The sequence below is a fragment of the Centrocercus urophasianus genome, unplaced genomic scaffold (genome assembly GCF_019232065.1).
Source record: "Centrocercus urophasianus isolate 14NV4802_14NV808 unplaced genomic scaffold, USGS_Curo_1.0 seq_2, whole genome shotgun sequence".
Lineage (NCBI taxonomy): Eukaryota > Metazoa > Chordata > Aves > Galliformes > Phasianidae > Centrocercus > Centrocercus urophasianus.
In genome coordinates this window covers 4,990,637-5,016,011 of record NW_024884755.1, presented here as the reverse complement: position 1 = coordinate 5,016,011, position 25,375 = coordinate 4,990,637, and the positions used below count along the sequence as shown (strand labels likewise).

General features: G+C 38.3%; 1 protein-coding gene and 1 long non-coding RNA gene across 10 annotated transcripts in view; one reads left to right on the top strand and one right to left on the bottom strand.

Annotated features, from left to right (window-relative positions):
* The window catches only part of LOC122161770, a 62,756-nt gene extending 43,815 nt beyond the window's left edge, over positions 1–18,941 (top strand). For 4 of the 8 annotated variants that reach the window (XR_006169286.1, XR_006169285.1, XR_006169292.1 and 1 more), the window contains 6 exons: positions 6,370–6,546; positions 6,939–7,000; positions 9,342–9,412; positions 10,093–10,288; positions 13,802–13,866; positions 18,095–18,941. This is a non-coding gene — a long non-coding RNA (uncharacterized LOC122161770). Of the gene's footprint in view, positions 1–6,369; positions 6,547–6,938; positions 7,001–9,341; positions 9,413–10,092; positions 10,289–13,801; positions 13,867–15,386; positions 15,458–18,094 lie in introns of all 8 variants that reach the window. The other 4 variants (XR_006169288.1, XR_006169290.1, XR_006169291.1 and 1 more) reach the window with 4 other exon arrangements.
* On the bottom strand, positions 11,480–24,893 carry N4BP1 (NEDD4 binding protein 1). 2 transcript variants are annotated; one of them, XM_042821411.1, is made up of 7 exons: positions 24,870–24,893; positions 19,111–20,879; positions 17,396–17,526; positions 16,849–16,945; positions 15,040–15,147; positions 13,382–13,489; positions 11,480–12,003 (listed from the first exon to the last, which is right to left on the bottom strand). In XM_042821411.1, exons 1-7 carry the CDS (start codon positions 24,876–24,878, stop codon positions 11,667–11,669), a joined length of 2,559 nt encoding a protein of 852 aa, XP_042677345.1. In that variant the 5' UTR covers positions 24,879–24,893; the 3' UTR covers positions 11,480–11,666. The 2 variants fall into 2 exon arrangements, with proteins under 2 accessions (XP_042677345.1, XP_042677344.1); XM_042821410.1 differs by lacking the exon at positions 24,870–24,893 and adding an exon at positions 24,529–24,789.
* Between the last annotated feature and the right edge of the window lie 482 nt (positions 24,894–25,375).

Below are 25,375 nucleotides of genomic sequence, written 5' to 3'. Positions count from 1 at the left end.
TTGTTGTTGTTGTTGTTGTTGTTGTTGTTGTTGTTGTTGTTGTTGTTGTTCATAGCAGCCTTATCTTTTTTGCTATTGTAGGGACTACAAATTACTTCTGATGAGCTGCATGACAATAAGTTCTGATATTGACATCCAGAAGCTTTAAAGCCAATAGCTGCATAAACTAAAAACCATACCAGATGGTGACAGTGAGTCAGTGGGCCATTTAGAAAAAATACAATATGTTGTGAAAGATAAAATTCAGTCAGCATACTTTCTGTTTAAAGTTGTCTTGTGTTGGTTTTCTATTCTGTATGACCAGAGGGTGTTTTATTATGTAAGCCACATACATAAATTATGCCTTAAATTTCTTTGGTTTGCCTCATATTTTTTCTATTATTATCCATGAGACATGGCAGGTAATAGCATTCATATGTTGGCAAAAATATTTTTTATACTGAAAATTGTGATGCATAGCAGTTCTAATACTTGGTATATGTTATGGCACAGCTCTTTTCTGGTAGTAACCTGCATTGTGTCCCAAAACTGTATAATTTGGTATAAAAGTACTTCATAATGACTTCTTCAACTACATAATTTCATGTCCCGGAATGGCAAAGTGGGGGAATGCAATCTCCATAAAATTAACATGGAATTCCAGGTTGTTAAAAGCAGCTAGCATGCATCCTGCGTGCCCTATCAGAACCTCATCATCCAAGCAGAAGCAAAATGCTGCTGCCTATACATTCTGCATCTATTCGTGTCTGTCCACAGGAAATTTTTTAACCTCTGGCCTGGAATACAATAATCTCCATTTTAGTAGTGGTTTACATAAATCCCAGTTTCTCCTCTGAAATGTGCACTACAGAGAATATGCACTTATTTACAATATGTAAAGTATCTAATCAATTAGTAGAATAGACAGTTGGCAGAAATATTAACCCAGATCAAATGTTACTAAGTATAAAATGTTGAGCCTGCAAACTCTGTATTTTGCAGTTGGGTAGGATTTAATGCCCAGCTCCTTCCATATTACAGGCTGTACAGAGACACAGTGAGACTGTAGTGTTGTCTGTGGTAGTTAGCTAAGTTGTTGAAACTCACAAAAAACGTTTATTCTGAAATACAAACACTGACTTTTCAAATATGTGGCCAAATTTTTACTTGTGGTCTAGAACTCTCTTCATATGTACACTCAGAGTGTTTCAGAGACTTCTGCTGAGTACTGCTTATCAAATTTCTCACCCTTTGCACACTGATATCTGATCAGACCTTCTGCCCCATGTCTGCATTCTCTAACCACAAGATAGCCTCAGAGTTCTAGAAAATAGGCTTTGTGTTTGTTTCACTCAGGAAGAAAGTGGAAAGACGTTTTCATCTTCATACTATTTAAAGAAATGTTTACATTTACAGGAATGTTTCTGTTTATTTACAGTATTACGAGATACTGTCGTAACAAAACTTGCAATGTATGTCTACCTGTCATTTTATGGGAGAGAAAGAAAACCTGCACACAAAACTAGTATTTAATCCATAACCACTAGAACTAAATAGCAGTTCTAATGATGAGAAGATATCACATATGCTTTAGGAGGGGAAGAAATCAGTTTCAGTATCAGCCACTACAGCACCAAATAACCACTGGCAAGTCACCGCTTCTTCCCACCTGCAGCTTATGAACAGATGCACCCAATTGAAGGCTGACTCCTATTACATCCTTCTCACTTTGTATTACTGTTAGTGCACTATGATACAAAGAAGAGGCAATCAAGGGCTCATCAGTGATAAGAGAACTAAAGGACTATAATTTTTTTACAGGAACAACACAATCTCATTTAAGATGCTTTATTAATTGTATTTAATTAAATATTAAAATAAATCTGAACCTCCTCTCTAAAACAGCTCCACAAACAGCAGCTACTTTCACCTCTTACTAGAATAATGTCCATGAAAGGCCCTGAGACTAATTCCACCACATGGGTTTATATATGAAGCATTTTACTCCATCATAATTTTGAAGACTTAAAGTTGCTGCAATACTAGGAAGCTTGATTTGATTTCCATGTGTAAAGTCTAGCTGTAATGGATGTTATAAACCAAAAGATAGTCAGCTTCCTTCTGTATCTTCTCCACATCATTATTGACAGCAGAGAACTGACTCGTGACCTAAAGCAGTGAAAGGCAATACGCCAGCTGTGACAATGGAGGCACCAGCACACAGCACTCCTGCAGCAGCAAGGGTAGCTAAAGTGAATCTCCCCAAATTAACACCAGCAGCATTTTAAGCCACCCCAATATGTACCACTTAAGAATTACAGCCCTAAGTGATTTTTTAGTCAGTATTAATGTATTGACAATTTTCAAACAAAATCATTTGTGTGCACACTGAATCAGTATAAATTCTGCAAGTTTATTGCATGTCCACACTAGTATTGTCTTAAACCATTTCATTTTCTGTGCTATGTCCTTAATCGTGTACTCAAATGTCAGTTTCTGGCACAACTCCAGAAGGGAAAAAAGTTTAAACATTGTGAAATTGAGTGTTGAATTATGTGTTTCAAACTAAGTTACCAAGCTCTGGAAATTTCTGTTAGGTACTAACAGCTGCTAGACCTCCCTGCATCTGTGCCAAGGGAATTAAAAAGTTGGCTAAAAAGGTAAAATACAGAAAATTATCCATTTCTAATGTAAAGAATACTTGAGTAGCTTTATCTGAAACAGAAAACGTTAATTTCTTTCCAAGAATTGTCAAATATTACTGTTTTAAAGTCCCTGCACTTCAGAATGTCAAGAATGTCATTATCCATATTCCTGGTGTTCTGCCAGTAGGAGATCTGGCAAAGGACTCTGATGTGCTCTTTTTAATTCAAGGCCCTCTGCTGCAAAGATCTCCCACAGAGAAGTATTTATAAACCATGTATCTCCTCCTCCTCCACAAAAATATTGCCAGACCTTCATGCTCTTGCCTTACAAATATTCATTATTTTCTTCTGCCTTTGCAAGGCACACAACTGACTGAGGCTCGTTTGGACTCGAGGAGCAGTAGTGCTCCTCACGTGAAGATTCAAGAATGGTTTCTGTGTCATTTCATCCTGTGTCACTGTCCCAGCAGAAGGGTCAGCCCCTTTCTTGCTGCTTTTTGGATTCTGCTTTGCTTCATACCTGGTTCTGGCATGAAGGCTCTGCTCCTCTCCTGTTACATCCCATGTCTCTGGGATATCATCTGATTTTTAACACAATCCCTCTCACTTTATTTTTTTTTCTTCCTTATGCGCTGATACCTTAATTTTTGAATAGCAGAGTTTTCCAAACAGAAAATTTATCATTGCAAAATTGAATTAAGAGTCCTCATAAGAAAAGGCAAATATGTTACGACCAATTTCACCCTCATCTCAAAGCTAAATTGTTAGCAAATTTAAAAATAAAGTACCATCCCTGAGCCAGGAAGCAAAGGGGAAAGATAAAACATGACAGTGAGGATACCAGTAAAGGTGTAAAATGATGCAATGAGACAGACAGTGAACTTATGCGCTAACAGCGAGTAGCTGTGAAAATATTTGTTAAGTTTGTATGTAATTTATAACATGCTATCTTTTCTTTGGAGACCAAGAGTGCAATCTTCGAACTGAGGAATTAACAAGTGGCTCCCTCTACAGATATGAGAATGCTATCAGTACTTGTATTTCCAGAAACTTTTAAATGGTTTTATCACCATCAGAGGCACAGTAAAATTAAAGAATCAAAACATACAGAGTTTGAATTTATCTTCAAAATTTGTTTTAAAGAGTGGGGGGAGGGGTCTATGCCTAAAAGCTTTCCTCTTAAAGTTAATAAATTGAAGACTAAATATTTCAAATAATGCTTGTTCATTCAGTAGCTAGGCAGCAAAACTAGCTTACTTTGGGCTTGAACCACAGTACAGATAAAAAATGAATTAGTCTATTCCAGCAGAAATCTGGTATTATTGGAGAATAGTTTCTATTTTTTTATTAAAAACTTAACTTTTTTTTTTTTTTTTAGTTTTCAGTGCATGGAAAAAAACATTCCTTAAACTACTAAAATTCAAGTGAAGACTGAGAAAAGGGAAACAACGTATTCAAAAAATGTCTCATGTTCAAAACAAGTTACCTTTTAACTGCCATTAAAAATTATATAATGCAACCTTGCAGAATTTAGATATAAACGCAAACAGCAAAACTTGGCTTATTGCACACAGCTCTGAAACTTCAACAGTACAATGGAACACCATTCATAAACAAGTTCATACACAGAAAGATAAAAAATGCTCATATCTAAAATCCATCTTTTTCTTTTTTTTAATTCATCATTATTATTTTTGCTTGAGCAATACAGTATTTTAGTGTGTCCGTAGAATTACTTCCCAATATAGATGCACAGAATTGAGCACAGTAAAAATACTTTGGATGTGGCTGCCAGGGCCTTGGGTTCATATTTTTTGATAAAAGGAAGAAATTGAACATTGAGAGACGCATCTGGTTTTGTAACCATACTCCTCCTGATAACAGAATCCGCTACCAAAGTCTCCACAGTTTCACACAGCACAGTAGGTAGTGTTTGAACTTGCAAGGTAATTATTATTTTAAATATCATTTATTAGAATAACAGGATATGTGCATGAATTGCAGTGGAGCTACAAGCGTCCTAAAAATCAGAACCATTCAGAACGTAAATCAGACCCAGATCTAAAGATGGCACTGGATGCAGCTACAGAAATAATCCAGTGAGAAAGGCATTCGTAGCAAACGCAGTCCATGAGCTTGTGAAACAGAAGAAAACACTGTCAGAATTAGAAAGACAATGCATGATTCACTGTTTCTCATGGAACTTTCTCAGGCACTTTCTCTGCTGTTGCAAGTTGTTGCAAAGGGCATTTCAGAAATGCTCTTCCAAAAACCTAACTGCCCTAATATGGCACTGACAGAAAAATGAAAAGCAGCACCACCAGCACTGAATACTAGGACTTATTTGTAGCTTTTCTTACAATGTGAATAAGACCACCTATATTACATAAAGTCAATCTTAAAATGTAGAGAACAAACTTCTTTTGACAGTAAACTCTTGAATTTACCACAAATCTCATACCCATAACCAGAAGACAGAGTCTGAAGAGTTTATCCTGAAGATGATTCTATAAAATATTAAGGGATGGAAGAGGACAAATTTGCACCGCTCATTCATAGGAAATAGTTCCTGTTATTTGCCATTCAAAACAATGCTTCTAATTAAGATTTTTTTTTTAATTAGCACAGAAAGGGAGAAAAATGTGATCATTATCAAAACATTTCCATTTTGGTTCTGTCCTGGGGGAGTGCTGGGAAGTCATGTGTGTCTCTATGGACTGTAAACCAGGAACAGCCAGTGGAGCTAGAGTGACACTGAAATGTAGAACTTATATGTAATTTGATTAAGTGCAGCTGTGTGGTTATGTTTCATTCAGCAAAGGTTGAATAGCACAATGTGTGCTTTAAGAACAGAATTTAGAGAAAGAGATGAAGATTGCAATATACACATATTCTCACATTGGCACTTAAAAATAAAAATGTATGAGGCCAGGATACATGAGTGAAAAAACTGTGCTCAGACATGAACACAGCTCTAGATGATTTAGGGGGCCTATAGTTAACACCAGTCCAAACATAACAAATAGAGAAGCCATTTCCCTTTAAAACCAAGCACAAAGTCCCCAGACCACATTGGGGTTCTGTCTACACTTGAATAAGTAACTGTGACTTTGAAGTAATTCATCTATTCTTGATTAAATCCAAACATGAATATTTATTTTGGAATAAGAACATAATACTTAACATTTTTCAGGCGTAGCTCAATCACTCAGGACAAGAAAAACAAACCCCCAGATCTCAGCTTTCAGTTGTGGCAAAGCAATTTATACCAATAGAGGTCTTCCCGCATGGGGATGTAAAAATATTGAATCCCATCTCCTTCAACAGATTTCTACAGTGTTTACACAGTATTAAATCATAGACATAACAGGAAACGCATTCTGTAAAAACAGAAGAGTTCTGACACCCCTTGCTTTGTGCGTAGGCTGCTCAGCATAGCGGCGTACCTGCAGCTTACCACCTCAGTTTAGCACGGACATGATGACACCCTGTTGGGGCCATCAGTGCAGACAGAATGGTGGATGTAAGCTCACTTAAAACACATCTATTGCAGTGCTGCCCTGCGCGTGGCTGAGGGGGGGTGGGGGTGCCTTGTGCTCCACCATCCCCTGCCAGTTTCCTACCAATCTCGCATCTGTGTCTGCTGCCCAGACTGCCACACAAGCTTGCAAAGCCTTATGCTAAGCAGAATATCAGCCTTTCTTTCTGCTTCCTCACCTCCTTTTTCCCATCCTCCCCACAACAGCTCACCTAAAGTGAAACAAGATGGACACCCTTTGAGGCTGCACAGCAACAGGGCTACCTTGGAGCTAGCAGCAGTGATAGCAGCTGAGGAAAAGCCCTCTTATCAGCACTGCACATTGCCTGCACAACAGATACCGTGGTGGGATAAGGAGGATGGATAGAGCAAGCTGTTACTGTGGTAAGGCCCTCAGGAGTATGGCATTCGGTGTGAGGTATGTCAGGTCTTCCTTGTGCCACAGCATCTCTCTTTGACAAGTGAGAATGGTTAAACTGAACATCCACATGAAAATTTTTAGTTGATGAGAAAAAAAAAAAAAAATCAAATATTCTCTCTGTCAACTCTGTTATGTCTCAGGAATTAACTTCCTTGTTTTCCTTCTTTTCCACTCATTAAAATCTGAGATTTCTCTCAGATAGGAGGAAAAAAAAAAAAAAAAAAAAAAAAAAAAAAAGGGAATTACTTCATCTATGCTCTCCAAAATGACCTTCAGTGTGCTCATTCTCTGTGTTAGACAAAAGACCAGCTACAATTATTTTTGCTTACCATCGATCAACTTTTTTCTTTCACAGGAAAAATAACATAAGGTCCTCTACCCTATACTCAGTGAGTTACCTGCTGCCACAGCAAACTGGTCAGTGGACATACATAATGCCTCAGTGTTAATGTCTGAAGGAAAACTTGGTTTTGCTCTGTTCCTTCCTGTAAGACTCTTCGTAATGATCTTACCTACTCAACAGTAAGGTTTTCATCATAGGTTTTTTAAATTTGTTTTTTCATCGAAGAACAGCTTTCCCACCTATCACGGTATTTTTTTTTAAATTCAGATTTTTCTGTCATCATACAATTCAGCATTAGGAGATACGCTAGAATTTAGCAAAAAATACCATAATCTACTTCACATTTTCAAACTCGTAGGATTTTTCTTCTAGGTACAGTCAACTCTTTTCCAAGATGATGGGAGAGGCTCTTGGAACACAAAAGGAATTTGGGCCAGTAGGAAGAAAAAAAAAAAAATACAGTCTTTGGTACAATGTTTTCTGGTATCCCCTATTTAGCGTTTGGGATACCAGAAAACACTGTACCAAAGACAGTTAATATTAGCTAAGGTCAGCAGGAATGACAAATTCGGATTCACTATTGGTGCAAGACTTGCTTGCAAAACTGCATCACTCACTATACACTTCTTTTACCAGCACAGAAACCAGTAACAAGTGTGAGCTATGTGGGAACTGTAGCGTGGCAGAAAGAGTAGCCAGCTCCAAAATCATGGAGTCTGCTGGTACTAAACTTGGACACTCAGAATGCCATGGGTATCTAAACTGCATTCTTTGCTACACAAGGCTTAGAACCCAACTAAATAACAGTTACATGTTATGACACAGACAACTACTTGAATGTACTCAAGTAGTTGTGATATTTTATTGCTTTAGTATGGAGCTGGGTAATTACAATCATATAACATAGTTTTTATTACTTATTGCTGGGTATTTCATTATTATTAAATGATTGCTGGTAAACTCGGGGCTATTCTTTTCAGGCAGAAGTAGTTATACCTACCTACAATTCTGAATATCTTAGCCTGGAAAACAGGACATTTCTGAGCAGGATCAAAGAAATACTCCTTTTACCTTCCAATTTCAATGGAAATATCTTAAATTGAAAGCTGTACCATCTCAGAAAATCAATTAATTCTAAGCATCACAAACGTTTCTATTTATATTCAGACTTAGAAAGGGATAATTTTTCGTTTGGACTTTACCTTTTGCTTTGCTCGTTTCATTCTAAGAATTTTATACACTAAATAAAGGAGCATCACAGACAAACTTTCATGCATAGAAAAGCAGATTTTTTTTTTTCCATTAAAAAATCCTAAAAAAAAAAAAATTGTTTTGATGAGCTTTCAATGATGGTGGTTCCAACAAGGCTTTCTCAGCTCTTTTTGATGCAGTCCAGTTCTGTTGCGCACTGAGAGAGGATTTTGTGGCTGTTCATAGAGCAAGCAAGCTCGTAGGGAATCAGGAACAAGTGAAAACAAAACAGAAAAACAGTGATGATTTTGTTCAAAGCATAGATGAGATGTAATCACGTGTTCTTCTACCATAGACATAATATTGCAAAAGCTCCATCCACTTTCTTCAAGGAAGATTGAGACCAGAGTGACAATGGTTGGAGCTGGTGCTTAAAACTCAAACCTGGAGGCAGAACAGAACCTTATATAATTTTAAAAAAAAAAAAAAAAAATAGAAAACAACCTGTGGCCTCACTGGGATTCATTTCACAAGAATGTCAGATTAGACAGCTTGCTTTAATACCCATAAATGCCACAGAAATCAGTTGTCTAGTCTGTACTCCTGGGAAAAAGCAGTTAGATGACAGGTTTTAGAGCTACTATTCCCAGCTATGCTTCTTACATCATGCAAAAGTAATCAACTACTACTCTGCTGAGACTTGACACTACATTCCTCTTAAATTCTTTTCAAATTGGATGTTTAGCTCAGAAAAGAGCAGTGCATTAGCATTTACTGGTATTAATGCAGCCCTTCAATCCATCGATAGCTAGTGAAGAGTTTACTCTTCCCTGTCTCTCCCTCTCTGGATGTAGTCAACGTGGTGCTTATCTTCAGCTCCCTGTGCAGTCATACTCTTGTCTTCATCTTCTTCATTCCTTGTGAAAGTTGAAAATAAAAATGTATTTTTTTTACTTGCACTTCCGCTTTACATGATTAATTTCAGTTTTGAGTATACTACTAAGCAAAGAAGATTAGAGTAGTCTGTACTGGTCTTAGCTCATTTTCCTAATTTTCCTTATTTAGCTTCAGTAGTGCTTTTCTTCACAGTGCCTGGTGTAATACTGTTTCGGTTTTAGGAAAAAACCAGTGTTGATAGCACTGATGTCTCTAATTGTTGCTGAGTAGAGCTGTACAGTCAAGGATGTTTCAGTTTTCTCTGCCTCTCATGCTGACATCTTGCAGAATGAAAGTTGGAAAACTGGGGGAGTTGAATTGAGTGACCTGCTGCTGCTCAGGGACCATCTGCTAACTTGGTGAGTGGTAATCACTTGTGCATCACCTGTTATAAATATAATTATTGTAACAAATATCATTTTCTCCTCTTCCTTTTAGTTTTTATCTCAACCCGAGTTTTACTTTTTTTTTTTTTTTTTTTTTTTTAAAATAATTCTCCTCCCATCTCACTTGGAAGGGGGAGAGCATGCAAACAACTGTGTGGTACTTAACTACCACACAGGTTAAACCACAACACTTCTGGAAGAGCTGCTTAGAAGTTGATCAAAAGTTTCTCCATCTCACTCTGATGCAATACTAAGCAGAATTACCAAATTCAGCATCATTTTCCTCCTCAGGATTCTACCCCTCTTACGTGGAAATCCTTAACTGATTGCAACTTACTCCCCTACAGCTCATTAAAACACCCTCTCAGATCAGCAATGACTGGCTTTAGAGACCTATCTAAGATTTTGTGAGGACAGACCTTGCTAATCACACAGGATTTATTAGTTGAGCATTACTTTTTTGCAGATGTGCTGGTAAGAATAACTTTACTCACCTGACCAGACCTATGAATTGTCCACTCAGGTGTGAAGGGGAAAAAATAAACCAGTCTATTTGGATGCAGAACCACATTCAAGCAATTTCTTCCTTCTCACTGTTCCTTTTTTATGTCGATAACCGCTCCTAATATATTTTAGTTTTGCTCTTGCTGCAGTTCCTATTGAGAGCAGCAGGACTCTGCCTTCTATTTCTGACCTCACAATGCATATGAAGAGGCCATCTGAGACAACTGTGAGAAACTTTCAACACTTATTTCCTTAGTTCATCCAGTACATCTGGCTTCTAAAGCAGTGATTTCAAAATCCAGGGAAATCCTACTGGAGAGAAAACCAATGTTCTTACTTTTCAAGGTAAGGCTCAGCATGCCAGAAGTTCAGCATGGGCTCCATACCTCATGCTTTCAGTCACAAAAAAAAAGCACAAAAGAAAAACCATTTAAAGGAAAGCACAAAGACTTAAGCGTGTACACAGACACACTGTAATCTTCACTTTGCTCCTGCTCAAGCATGGTCCTACATGCCAGTTTCTGGAAACTACATTCAATTTTCCTGCTACCTTACTTTTGGGCCAGAACCCGGAACAGATTTCAAGTAGTAGAACAGACTTAAATGCAGTGTACTAACTTTGCACAAGACACAGCATGTAATTCCTATATAAACAGCATCATGTTTTGATAATAGCCTTTTGCAGGATTCTTGGTTAAAACAAGCAGGGCAAAGACAAACAAAACAGCACAGGTACTTAAATTACTCCAAAGGCATACTGATGGTCAATATAATTAGTATTTTAAAAGCAACACAGACATCACAGAACTTTTAAAGCACTAAAAGCGTCTTCTGTTGATGAGAGTTGTGATTTCACGCGTTCTTGCTGGAATCTTTTAACTGCTCTTACAATATATCCTGCAGTCTGAATGAACAAGCAAAAGGCTTTTTTTGTCTGTGCACTCTGTGCCCTCCATCTTGGCCATGTACACAGAACTTAATAGTCATCTGTAATATCACCTGCAAGTCTGTTTAGTATCCAGAAGTTACTCATACAATATTCAGTATTATCCATAACAACACTTACTGTTGTCTGTTCTGCATTTACTGTTTATATAAGAACTAGCACATCTGAATACAGGTCAGAAATCTTGGCTCTTCATCACTAGAAACCAACAGATGCATAATGCCATCTTGTGATAGTATTGCAATAGTACACCAGACTCCAACACAGCTTCCACACAGTGGTCATCAGTTGTTCACAGGCCCTAAGGAGTATACAATTACTTCCAAAATATATGATGAAGACCTAAGGAAAGCACGTAAACATTATACAGCAGTCTCTGTATCTGAAAATAGTGAAATGCCCGTTTGTATTTTCACCAAGAAATATCTGGTTTTCAGTGAAGAAGGTATGAGAAGCACATAAGTGCTTTTGTTTTCTAGAACGTGCTAACATGTTATTTAAAGTGACATCAGTTCTTCAGAACCATTACTGCTTTAATAAGCAATTAAAATGAAGTGGAAGATTTTTCATAGAAAATATTAACACAGATCTGTAGTAGCAGCAGTTTTTAATTTACCAAAAACTGGCATCTATTAGCAATAGGACATACATAAAAATGTTTGTTTATACAAATAAAATTAGGTTCTGAATATTCACAAAGTAACATGACAGAGCAACATTCTTACTCATACTGACATTTAGTCTGATCAGTTGTGATAGAAAAACCCTGTGTAATCTTCAGTCAAGCACCATGGCAGATAGTGCATTAAGATCTCTCATGAATGGATGATCAGCTAATATTTTATCAATCTTCTGTCTTTGCTCATAATCAGGAAATATTTTTATCAAGGCTTCTCTTAATCGTACTGTTTCTGAGGCAGATCTTTGTGGTGGAATTGACAGACAAGCCTTCATATTTGTATCCAATGGAAGCCACGCTGCTGAACGATCACCTTGTGCTCGATTTTTAGGCTGTTGACTGCTGCTGGTTGGATTGGGAAGGTGCACAAAGAAAGGTGTCTCAGAAGAATATTGCTCTCTGCTCTGTAAAGCTTTTTGTGCTGACAGAAAAGTTCTATGGAATAAAATGAAAATGGATTAAAGTGAGATAGAGCGAACACTGCCTCTGTACAGTCACAGACAAGAAAAAAGCCTGAAACTCCTGTACTTCACTGATTGCTCAGTTACTGACTGAAAAAATATGAATCACCTGATGCCAAACTGAAACGAAACTGTCGGTATAACATTTTTTAGCTTGAATCTGGCATGACTAACAGTATTAAACAACATTACCTAGGACTTGTTCCAATACACCGTGAGCACTATGACACCTACCTGGCAGAGTATAGCAACAGCCAAAGCTCATTTACTGACACACAAATGTCACTGATCTAAGTGGATTAAAAAGATGTGTTGAACACATACTGATTCAAAATGAAAAAAACTGTAAAATGAAAAAACCATCGCCTTCTATCTTTAATAGGGCAATTAAGTTTTTCAGCAATTTTAGGATCTGAGTATTCTATCTTAATTATTGATATTTCATTTCAGACTATTTAAGAAGTCGATGCTACTCAAAATTGCTATCAATTCAGAGCCAATTTCACTTCACATGACAGCACATAACACAAATATGAACTAGAACTCACATTACAGTTTGTTCTCCTGCTACCAAGGGAAACTGTATTAAAATTACAGAGCTCTATTTTAAGTTACACATTAATCCATTTATAATTGTTAGGCTGGTGAAAAAAGGGAAAAGGAAGCCTAATTCTTGTTTAAAAGAACAAATCCATTTTCAAATATTGGCACATAATGCAGAGCAAATTCATCCTTCTGAAATACACACATATTTAAAGAGTACAATCATAACAACATAAGCTTATTAATATTTAACATTGTAAGTCAAGTACAAATGCCTTTAAATAGCAACACCCCTCCAAAATGGTTTTATTAACAGTACCATAACCACGTGTGAAATGAAATGCCTCCCCCATGACAAAAGATACAAATTCAGTGTTTCTTTTGTGGTAACCATTGCTCAAGTGTTAATAACGAGCAAGTGTATTTTAGATACCACCACTGTAATTGGAAGGACACCAGACTACCATATATCTCAACTACCAGTAGGTTTGTGCAATAATGACATACAGTTTGCACCACCTTTGTATGAAAACCACCACAGTGAAACCCCAAAGGAAGTTATTTGAAGCATTTATCTTATTTCAGTTGTGAGAGATGTTGATGCAAATGTCACCAGCACTTTCTGAACAGTCTGCAGTAACAGGAAGAAAATACCCATGTTTTTAAGCTACTACGTGCTAGCATTCTTGTCTGATTTTACTGTACCCTTACTATATTGCTCTACAGAAGTATTCAAGTGAGCCACAAACAGTTCATTTCCCATCTGAAATCATAACTGTCTCAAAGAGAAGCGAAAACAGAAATTATACCTAGAACAGCTTTCACTTTGAAGAAAGTCATCTAATCTAGGTCCATTTCTTCCCAAGGGATCATCGGGAACCATAAAAATGTCCCCAGCAAAAGTGTACTGGAGCAACCTGCAAGAGAGTTCTTCCATTATTCTTTACTAGCAATGTATTCTCCCCTTCCCACCCTTTATCTCCATAAAAAAAAAAAAAAAGTGTATATGCCTGGAACAAACACTCCATACAACATCAGGAGTTACTAGAGCTCAGCTAGTGAATACCCATTTTAATTGCAGCCAGCAATCACTGTCAAAGTAACTTTAAGGGAGCATATGTACATTGTTCTTATTTGCACTGCAAACCACTGAGGTGGATGATTTTTTTCTTTCCTTTTACAATCAGCATGTCAGGTGACTGCATTTTTTATTTTTTTTTTTATAACAGAGACCAGTGTGGAATTTTCCAGATGATTACAGAAGATTTTCTGGTTGTTCAAACTCCCCTACTTTGTAAGGATCTTGAAACAAAAAGGGATTAGTGCTTATGTTATCAGAAAGCCACACAACTAGCAAATATTTTTAGGTGCTTATGGTTGAAACACAAATGCTTTTATTTTTCTGGAATTATTTTGGGCTGGTGGAAAATCTGCATTCAAGGAAACTCAATCAACAAAAATTTGTCTGTGAAGAGATTTGGTATAGTGGAATTTCCCCAGAAGTAAAACTAACAGCAGATGTTAACACATGATCTTAAAAGAAAAAAAGAAAAAACAAAAACAGACTAAGAATGACATTTATTATTCTTACTGAAGTACTGTATGAGAACAGAACCTGATTTTCGTAACTCACTTAAAGAGTGAAAATATCCATGTGACTAGACAAGAACCCAAGTCAGTTTTCAGTTATTTCAGTGTATGTATACAGAACCCAATCACTGCAGCAAGTGTTTGCTCAGAGGATGTCGCAAAGACTGAGGGATTAATAGGAACTTCAGTCAAAACTGAAGAATGTACTTTCCTATTAAGATGACCTGATTTAACTGGAAGAAAAAAAAAAGTGAGGGGGGGTCAGAAAAAGAAACTGATTGCTCAAGAGAAACTATGACCCATAGAGAATCCACAAATTCAAACACGGATACCTGACAGCTAAGTGAACTCATCTAACTCCACAGGATGCTCAACAGTCGTAGGGAAACAGCTGCAGGGATAACATTCATTATTTTGCTTAGCTATGTCTATTTTTTGTTGTACTGCAGTGCAGAGTGAGTGATTCTGAAACATTAACAGTGACACTGTGTCTGCATCAGCCACTGTATTTCCTTCAAGAAATGAACTGACAAAAAAGACTGTGAGAACAGCTTGCTAAGTGTGTACTCTTAACAGAACGTAACACTGAAACTTCAGAAGCAAGCAGCTTGGCTGCCATAGAGGGCTTCTGCTTAGAGCAATTAACAGACAGCATTAGAAGATCCGTGAATAACAGGGATATTAGGGTACTCAACACACAATTAGAAGGTCACAAATCAAAGGGGTGGAACTAACAGTAACTTGTGCTCCAAGAGAATTGCATCATAAGTTACCTTCACATGGAATTATAATTTAAAACTTTTTTTTTTTAAATCAGAGTGCCTGCAACTTTAAGTATAGACATCCTACACAGTTTTACAGAAATCTAAGTAATTACCTTTTCTGAATAATTTCTCTCCAGGCAAATGATTCTGTCACAAATTCTCTGAAGTTATCGTTAGTCACAATAACACCTCCAGTTTTATCAGCAAGATGTAATAAAAATCTGTAACATTCATTTCAAAGACAGTTATAGTAGTCTTCTTTGCTGAAAATTGTTCAAAGACCTAGAAAACTAAATATTCTTACCATCAAAAAATAATTTACTTACAGGAAGAAATTTAAACACTGGAAAATTCCTTGATTTTTGACCCATTATTAACTTAAAAAAATATATAGTTTCAGGCAGCATTCACTTATTTACTGCACATAATTTTTATGGGACTTTTTTTTCCCCACTGGAAGACAAAAATACCAACATGAAAGTGTAAAAACCTCCAAACACAGAATTAATAGATTCCAAAATATTTGTAGAGGTAAGTGGCTTGTTTTTTAAGAAGTACAGTATTTATTATAGATTCAAACCAACTTATTCAGATATACCTTTCTGCTTAATATTAATGTCTGTGTTCAGTACAGTATTATGCACATCACCTAGTTGTTTGCTTTCTCAATACCTGCTAACAAAAACTGTGGCTACCATTTCATTGTTAAATAAGGTATGACACTAATTTAGAAAATTCCATGATATTTACCTATTTGGAAATAAGCTTTTTGCTAGCTGAAATACTGCACAGATATGACTTCAATGACACAATGGTTGGTACTTTTTTTTTTAAAGATAGAAAATGACACATTTCAAAGAAAGTGCAAATATGTTAATGCAACACTTCCACAGTAATCTTAAAATTACTGCACCTACATAACTGCCTGTATGTAAAATATCAGTGTGTAAACTACTCCAACTTGACTTCTCCTACATAATACAAAGTGATATTACACATTTTTTCTACATTATTACTAAAGAGACTGGAGTTGTGACATTTTAACAAGGATATGAAACTACAGAGCACTTCATTTTTATTCTGCATATCAAATTTTGCAGCCAGGTACACGACTGTATGATGCAACAAAACAGACATGCCCATGATGCAAAGAACTTAACAATTCCACAGTCAGAAAAAGTACAAATTATTATTAGAACTAAACTGCACTAGCTGACAGCTAGAAATGGCTCATCCAAGCATAATTCAGTAAGCAGGATATAAAAAAAAAACCTTTACTACCATGTTTTTCTGACTGTGTACCAAGACTAGGAAGATTTGGTAGAACCAACAAAAGCACTAGCACACTCCACCCACCAAAAGCTTAGTACTGTGTTGTCCATTGCAAAGTGATCCCCCTATTCTGAAGCATAATTTTGGTTCTCAAATTAACTTATAAATTTAGCAGCCCAAGCAGTGTTACAAATATACCAGCACAAGTACACAACTGTGTCTATATGCCACAGTGACATTAAGAGGAAAAAAATAAAAGGAACAAAATGGATAAGTAGCTAGTTCACGCTAGTGCTCCTCAGACTTAAAAGATCATTTAGGGATAAATTAACAATCAGTAAAGCATAAAAAAACCTTAGTAAAACATTGAGAGTTTTCCCCCTCAACGCAAGTAATGACATTTGAAACAGATTCACTTCTTAAATTTTGGTTAAAGTTGCCAAGAAAATTATCCAAAATTAATTCAACACAGCAAGCAGTATGTACAAGAACAGAGATTTCATGTTAATGTTACAATATGTGAGTCAGTCTAAAGCTGAACACATCGCACCCTGTCAAGACACACTGAACAACTAGATAATAGTACTGATAGTGAAGGACTAAGGACAACCAGGTGTAAAATGTTTTTAACAACTATGCATATTCCATACCTGTCATCATGAGAAGCAATCCTTGCTCCCAATACCATCCTTGAAGGGGTTAAAGACAATATTCCAACATCTTCCAGCTGTGTTAAAAAATCCTGCTCTGTTAAAAGATGAAACGATTCAGTAAAAACAAAAGCTTTCCTCCAAGCTACGTATGGATTTGACAATTAAAATATATATAAACACACAGAGATATATAAATAGCAGAGAAGGTGGGTTATTTTTGTACCTATTAATTTATAGAAGTAGCATACTGATAGCTGAAGAGTTATTAACATATAAGCAGAGGGGGAAAAGGCTGAAACCAGAAATTAAAGAGCGAAGAAACAAAAATGCAAAGAAAAGAAAAGGTCTCCATCTACAGCTTATAGGCAAGTCTATACAGAATATTGGAGTATCTCACAATGTATGCTGAAAACAAATTATCTGTGCTTAGCACAAGTGTTCCTTCCTTTGTGTTATGAAATATTTGTTCTCCATTTTCATAGGAGTACCCAAATAATTATTTACAATTTAAATTAAGAAAGCATTAGGAAACTATTTGCCACACCTGTAATGGAAGGATCACGTCTTGTTCTCCACTGTGGAACAAACACAGTAATATTTCTGTGGCCACGTTTCCAAAAGTAGTCAACAGCTATTGCAATTCCTCGACAGGAGAAGAACTTCCTTAAACCATGACTTGGGGGGAGGAGGAATGGGAAGAAAAAGATAAGATTAAATTCAATAGAGCTTTACTACTATTAATGCAAACAAAACAGAAGTAGGAAAATATACCTGCAGCCTCAGCAAAATAAAAGCTAGATGGATATCACAGGTGAAAAATATTATGAATGAAAAAAAAATGTCTTCAGCACAGGAAAAGAACAGAATTACCGCCTGCAATTTAATGTAGCTCAGTCTTCTTTATCTTTCATTAGTACAATACCTGGGTAATTAGAAGTACATTTACCTTTAAAAGGAGGCTAACAAAAATTGTTTCAGAAAACTATTGATCATACATAAAACAATCAGCATGCTATGTATCCAAATACAATCCCAGTATAAAACAGTTTAACTAGTTGCCCAAGATTAACTGATAAATACAATGATAACACGAGATGTTAGGGCCTCCTTTTCCTTTTCAACAACCTGAGTTACCATATTCAAACAAAATAATGAAATGTCTTCAAAAACATGCCTTCAAAACACTGTAGTCTAGTGGCAATCCTTTAGAAATTAAGATGCTCATTACTTGTTTTTTTTACAGCTCAGTTAAGTGACTCTCCTTAAAATCAACAATTGCCTACTATGAACGATGCAGAGTTTGACCACCAGAAGTTCTCCTGGATGAACTATGTTCCTAGAGACCTTTCTCTTAGTTGCCTGCAAAAGCAAGTCAACTTCTGTTAACTTTGCAACAGAGCTCTCACTGAAATTACCTCTGACTGTGAGGCTTTAAATATTGAGACGGAACAATGATAACTCCCTGCTTTAAAATGGCACACATCAGTCATCAAAGCTTGACAGCTGCCGAGTAAGAAATACTGCAGAATCAATTCAATTTTCATTCTGTAAAGTCTTGTTATCGAGAAGGATCTCATCTACCAACTAAGATATACTTGGTTTTAGATTCCATCAACTATCCTGTTAATTTTTTTTTCCTGATACTAATATTTGGACTTCATAAATCTGAGCTGTTTTAAAAATTACTGAAAGTTCTACCAAAGCAAGAAAGTTTAATCTTAAAGGGCTTTAGAGCAAATATTTCCAAGAATAACACAATCACCTAGCAATTAAAATCAAAGACCTTCCTTATTCTACACATAGTCAACTTTAAACCATTTACTCATTTTTTTCTTTAAAAATAAATTCTACATTAATTGTTTTTATGATACAGTAAGTCTTAACTGCATTATTATAGTTAGAGTTGTAAACTGGTATAAACGTCATACATAGAATCAGCTACAATCTTATGAATAGTAACTTAAGGCTGTCATAAATATGAATGCTGTTATGAAATTGAGAATGAAAACTATCAAAACTGCTATGTATTTGAAATTAAACTGGCTGTCAATTGCACATAATCTTTCATTATTAAACCTTACCCTACCTTATCAGTGTAGCCACTATTAGCATCTGAAAAGCACAGCTCAATACATACTGATCACCAGAAAGCTAGCTACCAAAAATTTTGTACATACTGCAGCAACCTCATCATCCTGACTTCACTTGGAAGTTTATTGAACGTTTAACAAGGAGATACTTAGTAAGAACAATACTTACGAAATTGCAACGTTGCTTCCATCAATAATGATATGTTTTAAATATGGTTTCCCAGGTTCATTTTTCAACTCCAGTCTGTATGGCTTTTTGAGAGATTCCAGAAATCTTTGGACGCCAGTAATTGAAGGATCAATATGACGTCTGTATGCTCTGTCCATCTCTCTGTCAGGATTTGTAGAATTTATCTCTGAAGACAATGTATGGGCTTGGGTAGGATTTTCAAAATTTGACTTTTGAGAAGTGTGTTGGTTGGGAGATCTCACTTGATAAGAGCTGCAGTGTCCTAACTGGTCCTCTACAACAGGATGACTATTCTGCACAGGTGAGGACCCTGCAGATTTTTGCTGAACTGCATTTTTACTCTTAGCTGAGGTACGCCACACATCTGAGCTCCCTCTGGCTACAAAATCAACATCTTTGGGAGCTCCAGCCTGTGTAGGACTGAGAGGTACAGAACCATCAGTTTCTGTATCACTTGATGTTGAGTTATGATTCTTAGCAGGACAATAGCTATCTCTTTGTTTATAGCATATAGCTGAACTTTTACCAGGAGAGACAGGTTTGCATACAGATACATGCATTTTATCTTCCGCATCAATTTGAGTACTTGAGATATCTCTGATTTTGTGACGTTCTGTTCTCGTCTCATTGGAAGTATGACTGGTTTTAAGGGGATTTTTCTTGCAAGAAATGTCCTCATCTTCTAGGATATGTGAACTATTTGCATTACTTCCTGAACAAAGATTTGTAGTTCTAGGCGTTTTAGATGACCATTCTTTTTCTTTCTGAAGTTTCAAGTTTTCTTTTTCAATTTCTTCTAGCAATGTTAAGGGTTCCACAGATTGTCCTAGAACACCAATAACTTTTTCCACAATACTTTGTGAATATCCCATTGTTCTAAAAAAGTTTACAAGAATCTTATATTCTATTTCCTCACTGATATCATCACCTTCTTTTATACAGTAACTGGGATCATCTAATTCACCACAGCTACCTGAAATCAGATCGATAACATCATCCCTCTTGGAAGGATCACTGTGTAAGACAGAATTCACTTCCTGGTCATTTTCCAAAGAGAACTGCTTTTTAGGGAGACTTTCCTCAGCATCAGAAAATCTTCTTTTACAAGACTGCCTTTCTTTAGATGCCATTGCCTCTAATGGAGGCACAACATTTATGGGAACAAAACTTGTTTCGGGAGCATCAGAAAACACATTGTCCATTTGCTTTGTAAGCTCAGTTACAGGAGTCCCAGCATTGTTTCTCTCTTCCTCATCTCCTGTTTTTCCATCTCTGCTTGTAACAATTACTTCAGAGGTTTTGTCCTGTAAGAGCTCTGCTGGGCTTCCAGACCGCGTAAGATCTATAATAGCACCCCCTGACTCACAACATTCAGTTTGCGTAAGAGTTAGGAGTTCTCTTTTTAGTGAGCTAGGCAAAATCAGTAAATCCATTGTATATTTATCTGCATGTGCCTCCACAAATTGCCTAAATTGCTTTTTAATATCTGATTCATATTCGCTTGACAAGCTTTCATTATTCTCAAAAAGCTTCACAAACTGCTGAACTTGACTTTGAGCCATAACAACTGCTTCTGCACCCCCTTTAATACTAAGCAATCCTATTTCCAGCACGGTTATGTCAGCACAGGTATCCTGAATAAGACTGTTGAGAAACATGTTCTGTGCACCAACAAAAATACAGTGCATGTCCTTTGGGTAGTATTCTTTTTCTTCTAGTTCAGGTTCACAGAGACCCTTAATATACTCCTAGAAGGAGAAAAAGACAGAGGAGTGAATCTTGTGAAAAGCTGACATTTAAAATTAGTCAGTAATGGACCAATACATTAGAGTTACAGAACTGCAGGGGCTGGAAGGTACCTCTAGAGATCATCTAGTCCAACCCCCTGCCAAAGCAGGCTCCCTACAGTAGGTTGCACAGGTAGGCATGCAGGCAGGTCTTGGACATCTCATGTGTAAACTCTACAAGCTCTCTGTGCAGCCTGTTCCAGTGCTCCATCACCCTTACCATGAAGTTCTTACACACATTTGTATGGAACTTCCTATGCTTCAGTTTGTGTCCGTTTCCCTTTGTCTTATTGTCACACACTACTGAAAATGGTCTGGCCTCAGCCCTTTGCCTCCCACACCTTGATATTTAGACACTGACCTCAGTCTTCTTTTCTCAAGGCAGAACAGACCCAAGTTGCTCACCCTTGCCTCATTAGAGGTGGTCCAGGCCCTTTATCATCTCTGTTGTCCTCTGCTGGGCTCCTTCCAGGAGACCTGTCTTTTTTGTACCTGGCAGCCCAGAACTGGAGGACACAGTACTCCAGGTGAGGCTTCACCAAGGCAGAACAAAGGGGAGGATGATCACCTCCCTTTTAATGCTCCCCAGAACACCATTGGCCTTCTTGGCCACTAGGGCACACTGCTGGCTCATGGCCAATCTGTTGTCCATCAGGACCCCCACATCCTTCACTGCAGAGCTCCTCTCCAGTGGGTCATCCCCCAGTCTGTACTGGTGGTTAACAGGTGGCTATTCTCCCCTAGGCGCAAGTTTCTACACTTGCTCTTCTTAAACCTCACCTGGTTCCCTCTCTGCCCAACTCTCCAGCCTGTCCAAGCAAAATAAAAATAAAGCCAGGTTTGCACAATAAGTTTGAGAAAGTAAACTATGTAACAAATGCAAAACACATATCTGAAGTGATTTTTAAATAGATTTCATAGAAAGCTAACCTTTTAATGATATCCTATTCTTTATAACTAAATTCACTTGAAACTGATAGTAACTGAGTATTTGGAACCACAGCTTAAATACATCATATATTTACTTACCACAGAAAAAAAAATTAACGTTCTTGATTCTCAGAACTCTTAATATCTGGAAGCACTCAGCCTCAAACAAGTAAAGGCATTGCCATTATTATCTTTAATTTAAGAAAGGCTGAGTAGTTAAAACCATGATATTTGGACCAAACTCAACCTTTACTTTCAGTATTTATAGAGTAACTCATTCCTTTGGGTATCAGAATGGTATCTAGCTACTCAATTAAAAATACTGCTAAAATTAAAAGAGTTTTCAATTATTGCTTCTTTATTTTACTAGGCTTGATCTTCTCCACACAGTCTTTAGTTTTAGCATTCACTTTTAACGAGACAAGACAAAGATTTATCTTGTTACACGCATTCTTTGGTCAGAGAACACACACTTCATCAGAAGCACCTTGCACTAGAGTAAATTCATAACAGAGGACTTGCAAAGACCATTTCTGAAGAACTCCCAAAGAGTAACAGCAGAAGTGTTTATACTTGTATCTACTGTATGTTCTTTGTCCTATATTTATTACTGAGGCAACATAACTAGTAACATCCATTAATAGCTAACCTAAGAAAAATCAGGAAAAAACAAGACAAAAGCAAAAACAATGCCTGGACTGCAACAGATTTCATTAATCTAAAACAACATTCACATTTTTCAGCTAGAAATGAAAAAACGCATCTACTACCAAAAAGAAAAATCACATCCAAATTCTTAACAGCAAGGCAGCTTTTGACGAGGGTTCCATATTTTGATGAGAGCTCAATACAAGGCTTTCTGAAAAAGTAGATAATATTGACAAAATACTGAGAAAATTCCTCAAATCTCCAGTTCTGGGTTAAACATGGACAGAATTGCTAGAAATTCAGGATTTATTGTTTTTGTCGGTTTTTTTTAATATAGATTAAAAAAGGATTGCGATTTTCACCATCCAGAAGTTATGTAAATAAATTCTCCGTAATACTGTGTTCTAAACATGCCAGAGTTCAGAAGCTGCCAAAGCACAACCTGTTTTTCTGTCAGTCAGCATTATTTTTCTTAAGTCTACTGTACTTCAAACTCTACAATGTAGCAAAACCACTTTCTAAACTGCAGTCATGATACTTCCAGATTCTGGAGTACATCAAATTTTAATGTCTTCCCTTAGTCTTAGAAATTGAAATTCTCTTTTAAATGAAACTGAAAGCCATTACAATGCAATGAAGAATGCAAGGACACTTTTTATCATCTCTGACTCATACTGGTGTAAGCATCAAGGCAGGGTGCTTCAAGAGCTTCCAGTACAAATTGCTTCTGCAGCAAAGTCAACAGAAAAATGTTTGTGCCTTAGTCATCACATGACTGCTGTTGCTAAAAACAATAGGGTTAAAAAACTTACATCAAGATCTGAGAATGAAACAGCACTGAAGAATGAATATTGCAAACACTGATGCATTAAAACACAAATTGCTGTAAAAGAATATTTTAAAAGGACAGAAAGGTGTGTGATAATGAATACTTTCTAGTCAACAAGCCATCCAGATAAGGTCTAAAGAAGGCTTTAAATGTAGAGGAAGAATCTCCTACACCCTTTCAAGTATGTGCAGTAAGAAGCAATTTGCATGCTGTAAGGAAAAAAAGCAATCACAAAATTGAAAATTGTTTTCCAGCCTTTTTTCTGGAAGAAAAAAACAAAAAGGAAGTTATACTGCAGCTGCCCAGAGAGGAGAAATATCCTTTATGTCACCTGTAACAGCTTCTAGAATCTCTGAGCCCAACAGTAGAATCAAACTGATTGAGATCCAGAGTCAATTCAGCAACCTTAACTTTCACAATGTTTTCCCTAGAACTAATGCATAACACAGGGAAAGGAATCAAGACCTTCAAAGCAGAATGTTTAGACGCTGAATTAAGTCATAAAATCTACTGTGCACATGTGTGTTAAAGACACAAAAAGCCCAGATATCCGGACTTCGGGCTTTAGAGCTTCCCGCAGCCTACTGGCGCTCACACTGCTGCACTCAGCACACAAAACGAGCACCAGCAGCACATAGCTCCTGCTGACATCCCGTGTGCCAGATGAACAAGGGTTGTAACCGATTCTACACAAGCACCTCACAGCAGCCAGCGCCATCACCAATAGCACAAGCAGCACTGAGAACTTTCTTCTTGTTGAAAGAAAAAAAGAAAGCTCCAGCAAACCAACAGGTGAAGAAGCTCGGAGCTGCCAACTTTCTTCCTGCAGGAAGTGAAGAGCTCGGCCGAGCCGTCACTCAGAGCCCTGCCAACAAGCCACGAAATCAGCGAAGTGCGTAAACCAACCGCAAAACCTGGCAACACCCAACCAAACCCTGCGGCTTCTGGAACCGAAGAAGAAAAAGAAATTAGAGAGAGCCGCGTTCTAATCGCTCTGCGCACCGTCAGGTGCCGGAGGTCGCACTCGAGGACTTTGCGCCGCGTCGCCGGCAGCGCTGCCCTTCGCTCTCGCAGCCCAGTCACTTCCGACACGGATACTGGGAGGTCCCGGCATGTTCTCACCCCCACCCGCAGCTTCCTGAGTCACCCCCGCCCGGCCGGGCGGAGGGGCTTCAGTCGCGCTCTCCTCCCCCCGCCCCGTACCTTGGCGCTCCGCACGGCCTTCCCGCCGCCCGCCAGCTGCACCCAGATCCTAGCGGCGGGTGGCGGCTGTCCCGGCGGCGGGAGGGCGGGCCGCCAGTCCCCCTGCGCCTCCAGGACGGCCAGCTGCACCTCGAACAGGCCCTGGATGCGGCCCCGGCTGCCCTCCAGGAAGCGGCGTTTCTCAGCCGGGACGGTAAATTCGTCCAGGCCCGGCCCGGAGCCGCGGGCCGCCCAGGGAGCCGCCATCAGCGCCAGCCGCGCCGGGCCGCGCTCCAGCCTCCCATCCCGCCGGGCCGCAGGACAACAACACGGGGAATCCCCGGTCTCCCTTCGCTCCCTACGTGCGTCATCAGCCGGCGACGGCGGCGCCACCGCCTCTCCAGGAAGTGGGCGGCACCCCCTGCACGCCCGGGCGCCATCTTTGCTGAAGGCAGGGGCGGCGGCTCTTCTCGTTTTATCAGGCATCGCTCCGCCTTTACCACGTGGTGGGCGGTTTGTTGCAGAACTCGGAGCCCAGCCGGAGTATAGCGAGGCAGTTTTTTTTTTTTTTTTTTTTTTAATACACCGTTCAGCTCCCGCTATGGACGGGATGGTGCTGCCGTGTGCTGCAAGGAGGCTCCTTAGTGCCGCGCGCCGCCACCACAGAGCCGGCAGCATGGAGCGGGTGGCGTCCGCCACGGGCGGCCCCGAGGGAGGGCGCGGGAGGGGCTCCCTGAAGCGAGGGAATTTCGTTCCTCTGTGCGCTTCTGCAGCCTGGAAGCTTTGCGTGAGCCCTCCTTAGTGGTTTCAGCAGTGTTCCGGTGTCACGTGGTGGATTTCGTTCAAAAAAAAAAAAAAAAAAAACAAC

Coding starts and splice junctions, on each gene's coding strand:
- N4BP1 (XM_042821410.1), bottom strand. CDS start 24,774: ATGGCGGCTCCCTGGGCGGCCCGCGGCTCCGGGCCGGGCCTGGACGAA. Junction 13,490..15,039: donor AGAGAAATTATTCAGAAAAG/GTAATTACTTAG, acceptor ACTCTCTTGCAG/GTTGCTCCAGTACACTTTTG. Junction 12,004..13,381: donor CAAAGTGAAAGCTGTTCTAG/GTATAATTTCTG, acceptor TTTATTCCATAG/AACTTTTCTGTCAGCACAAA.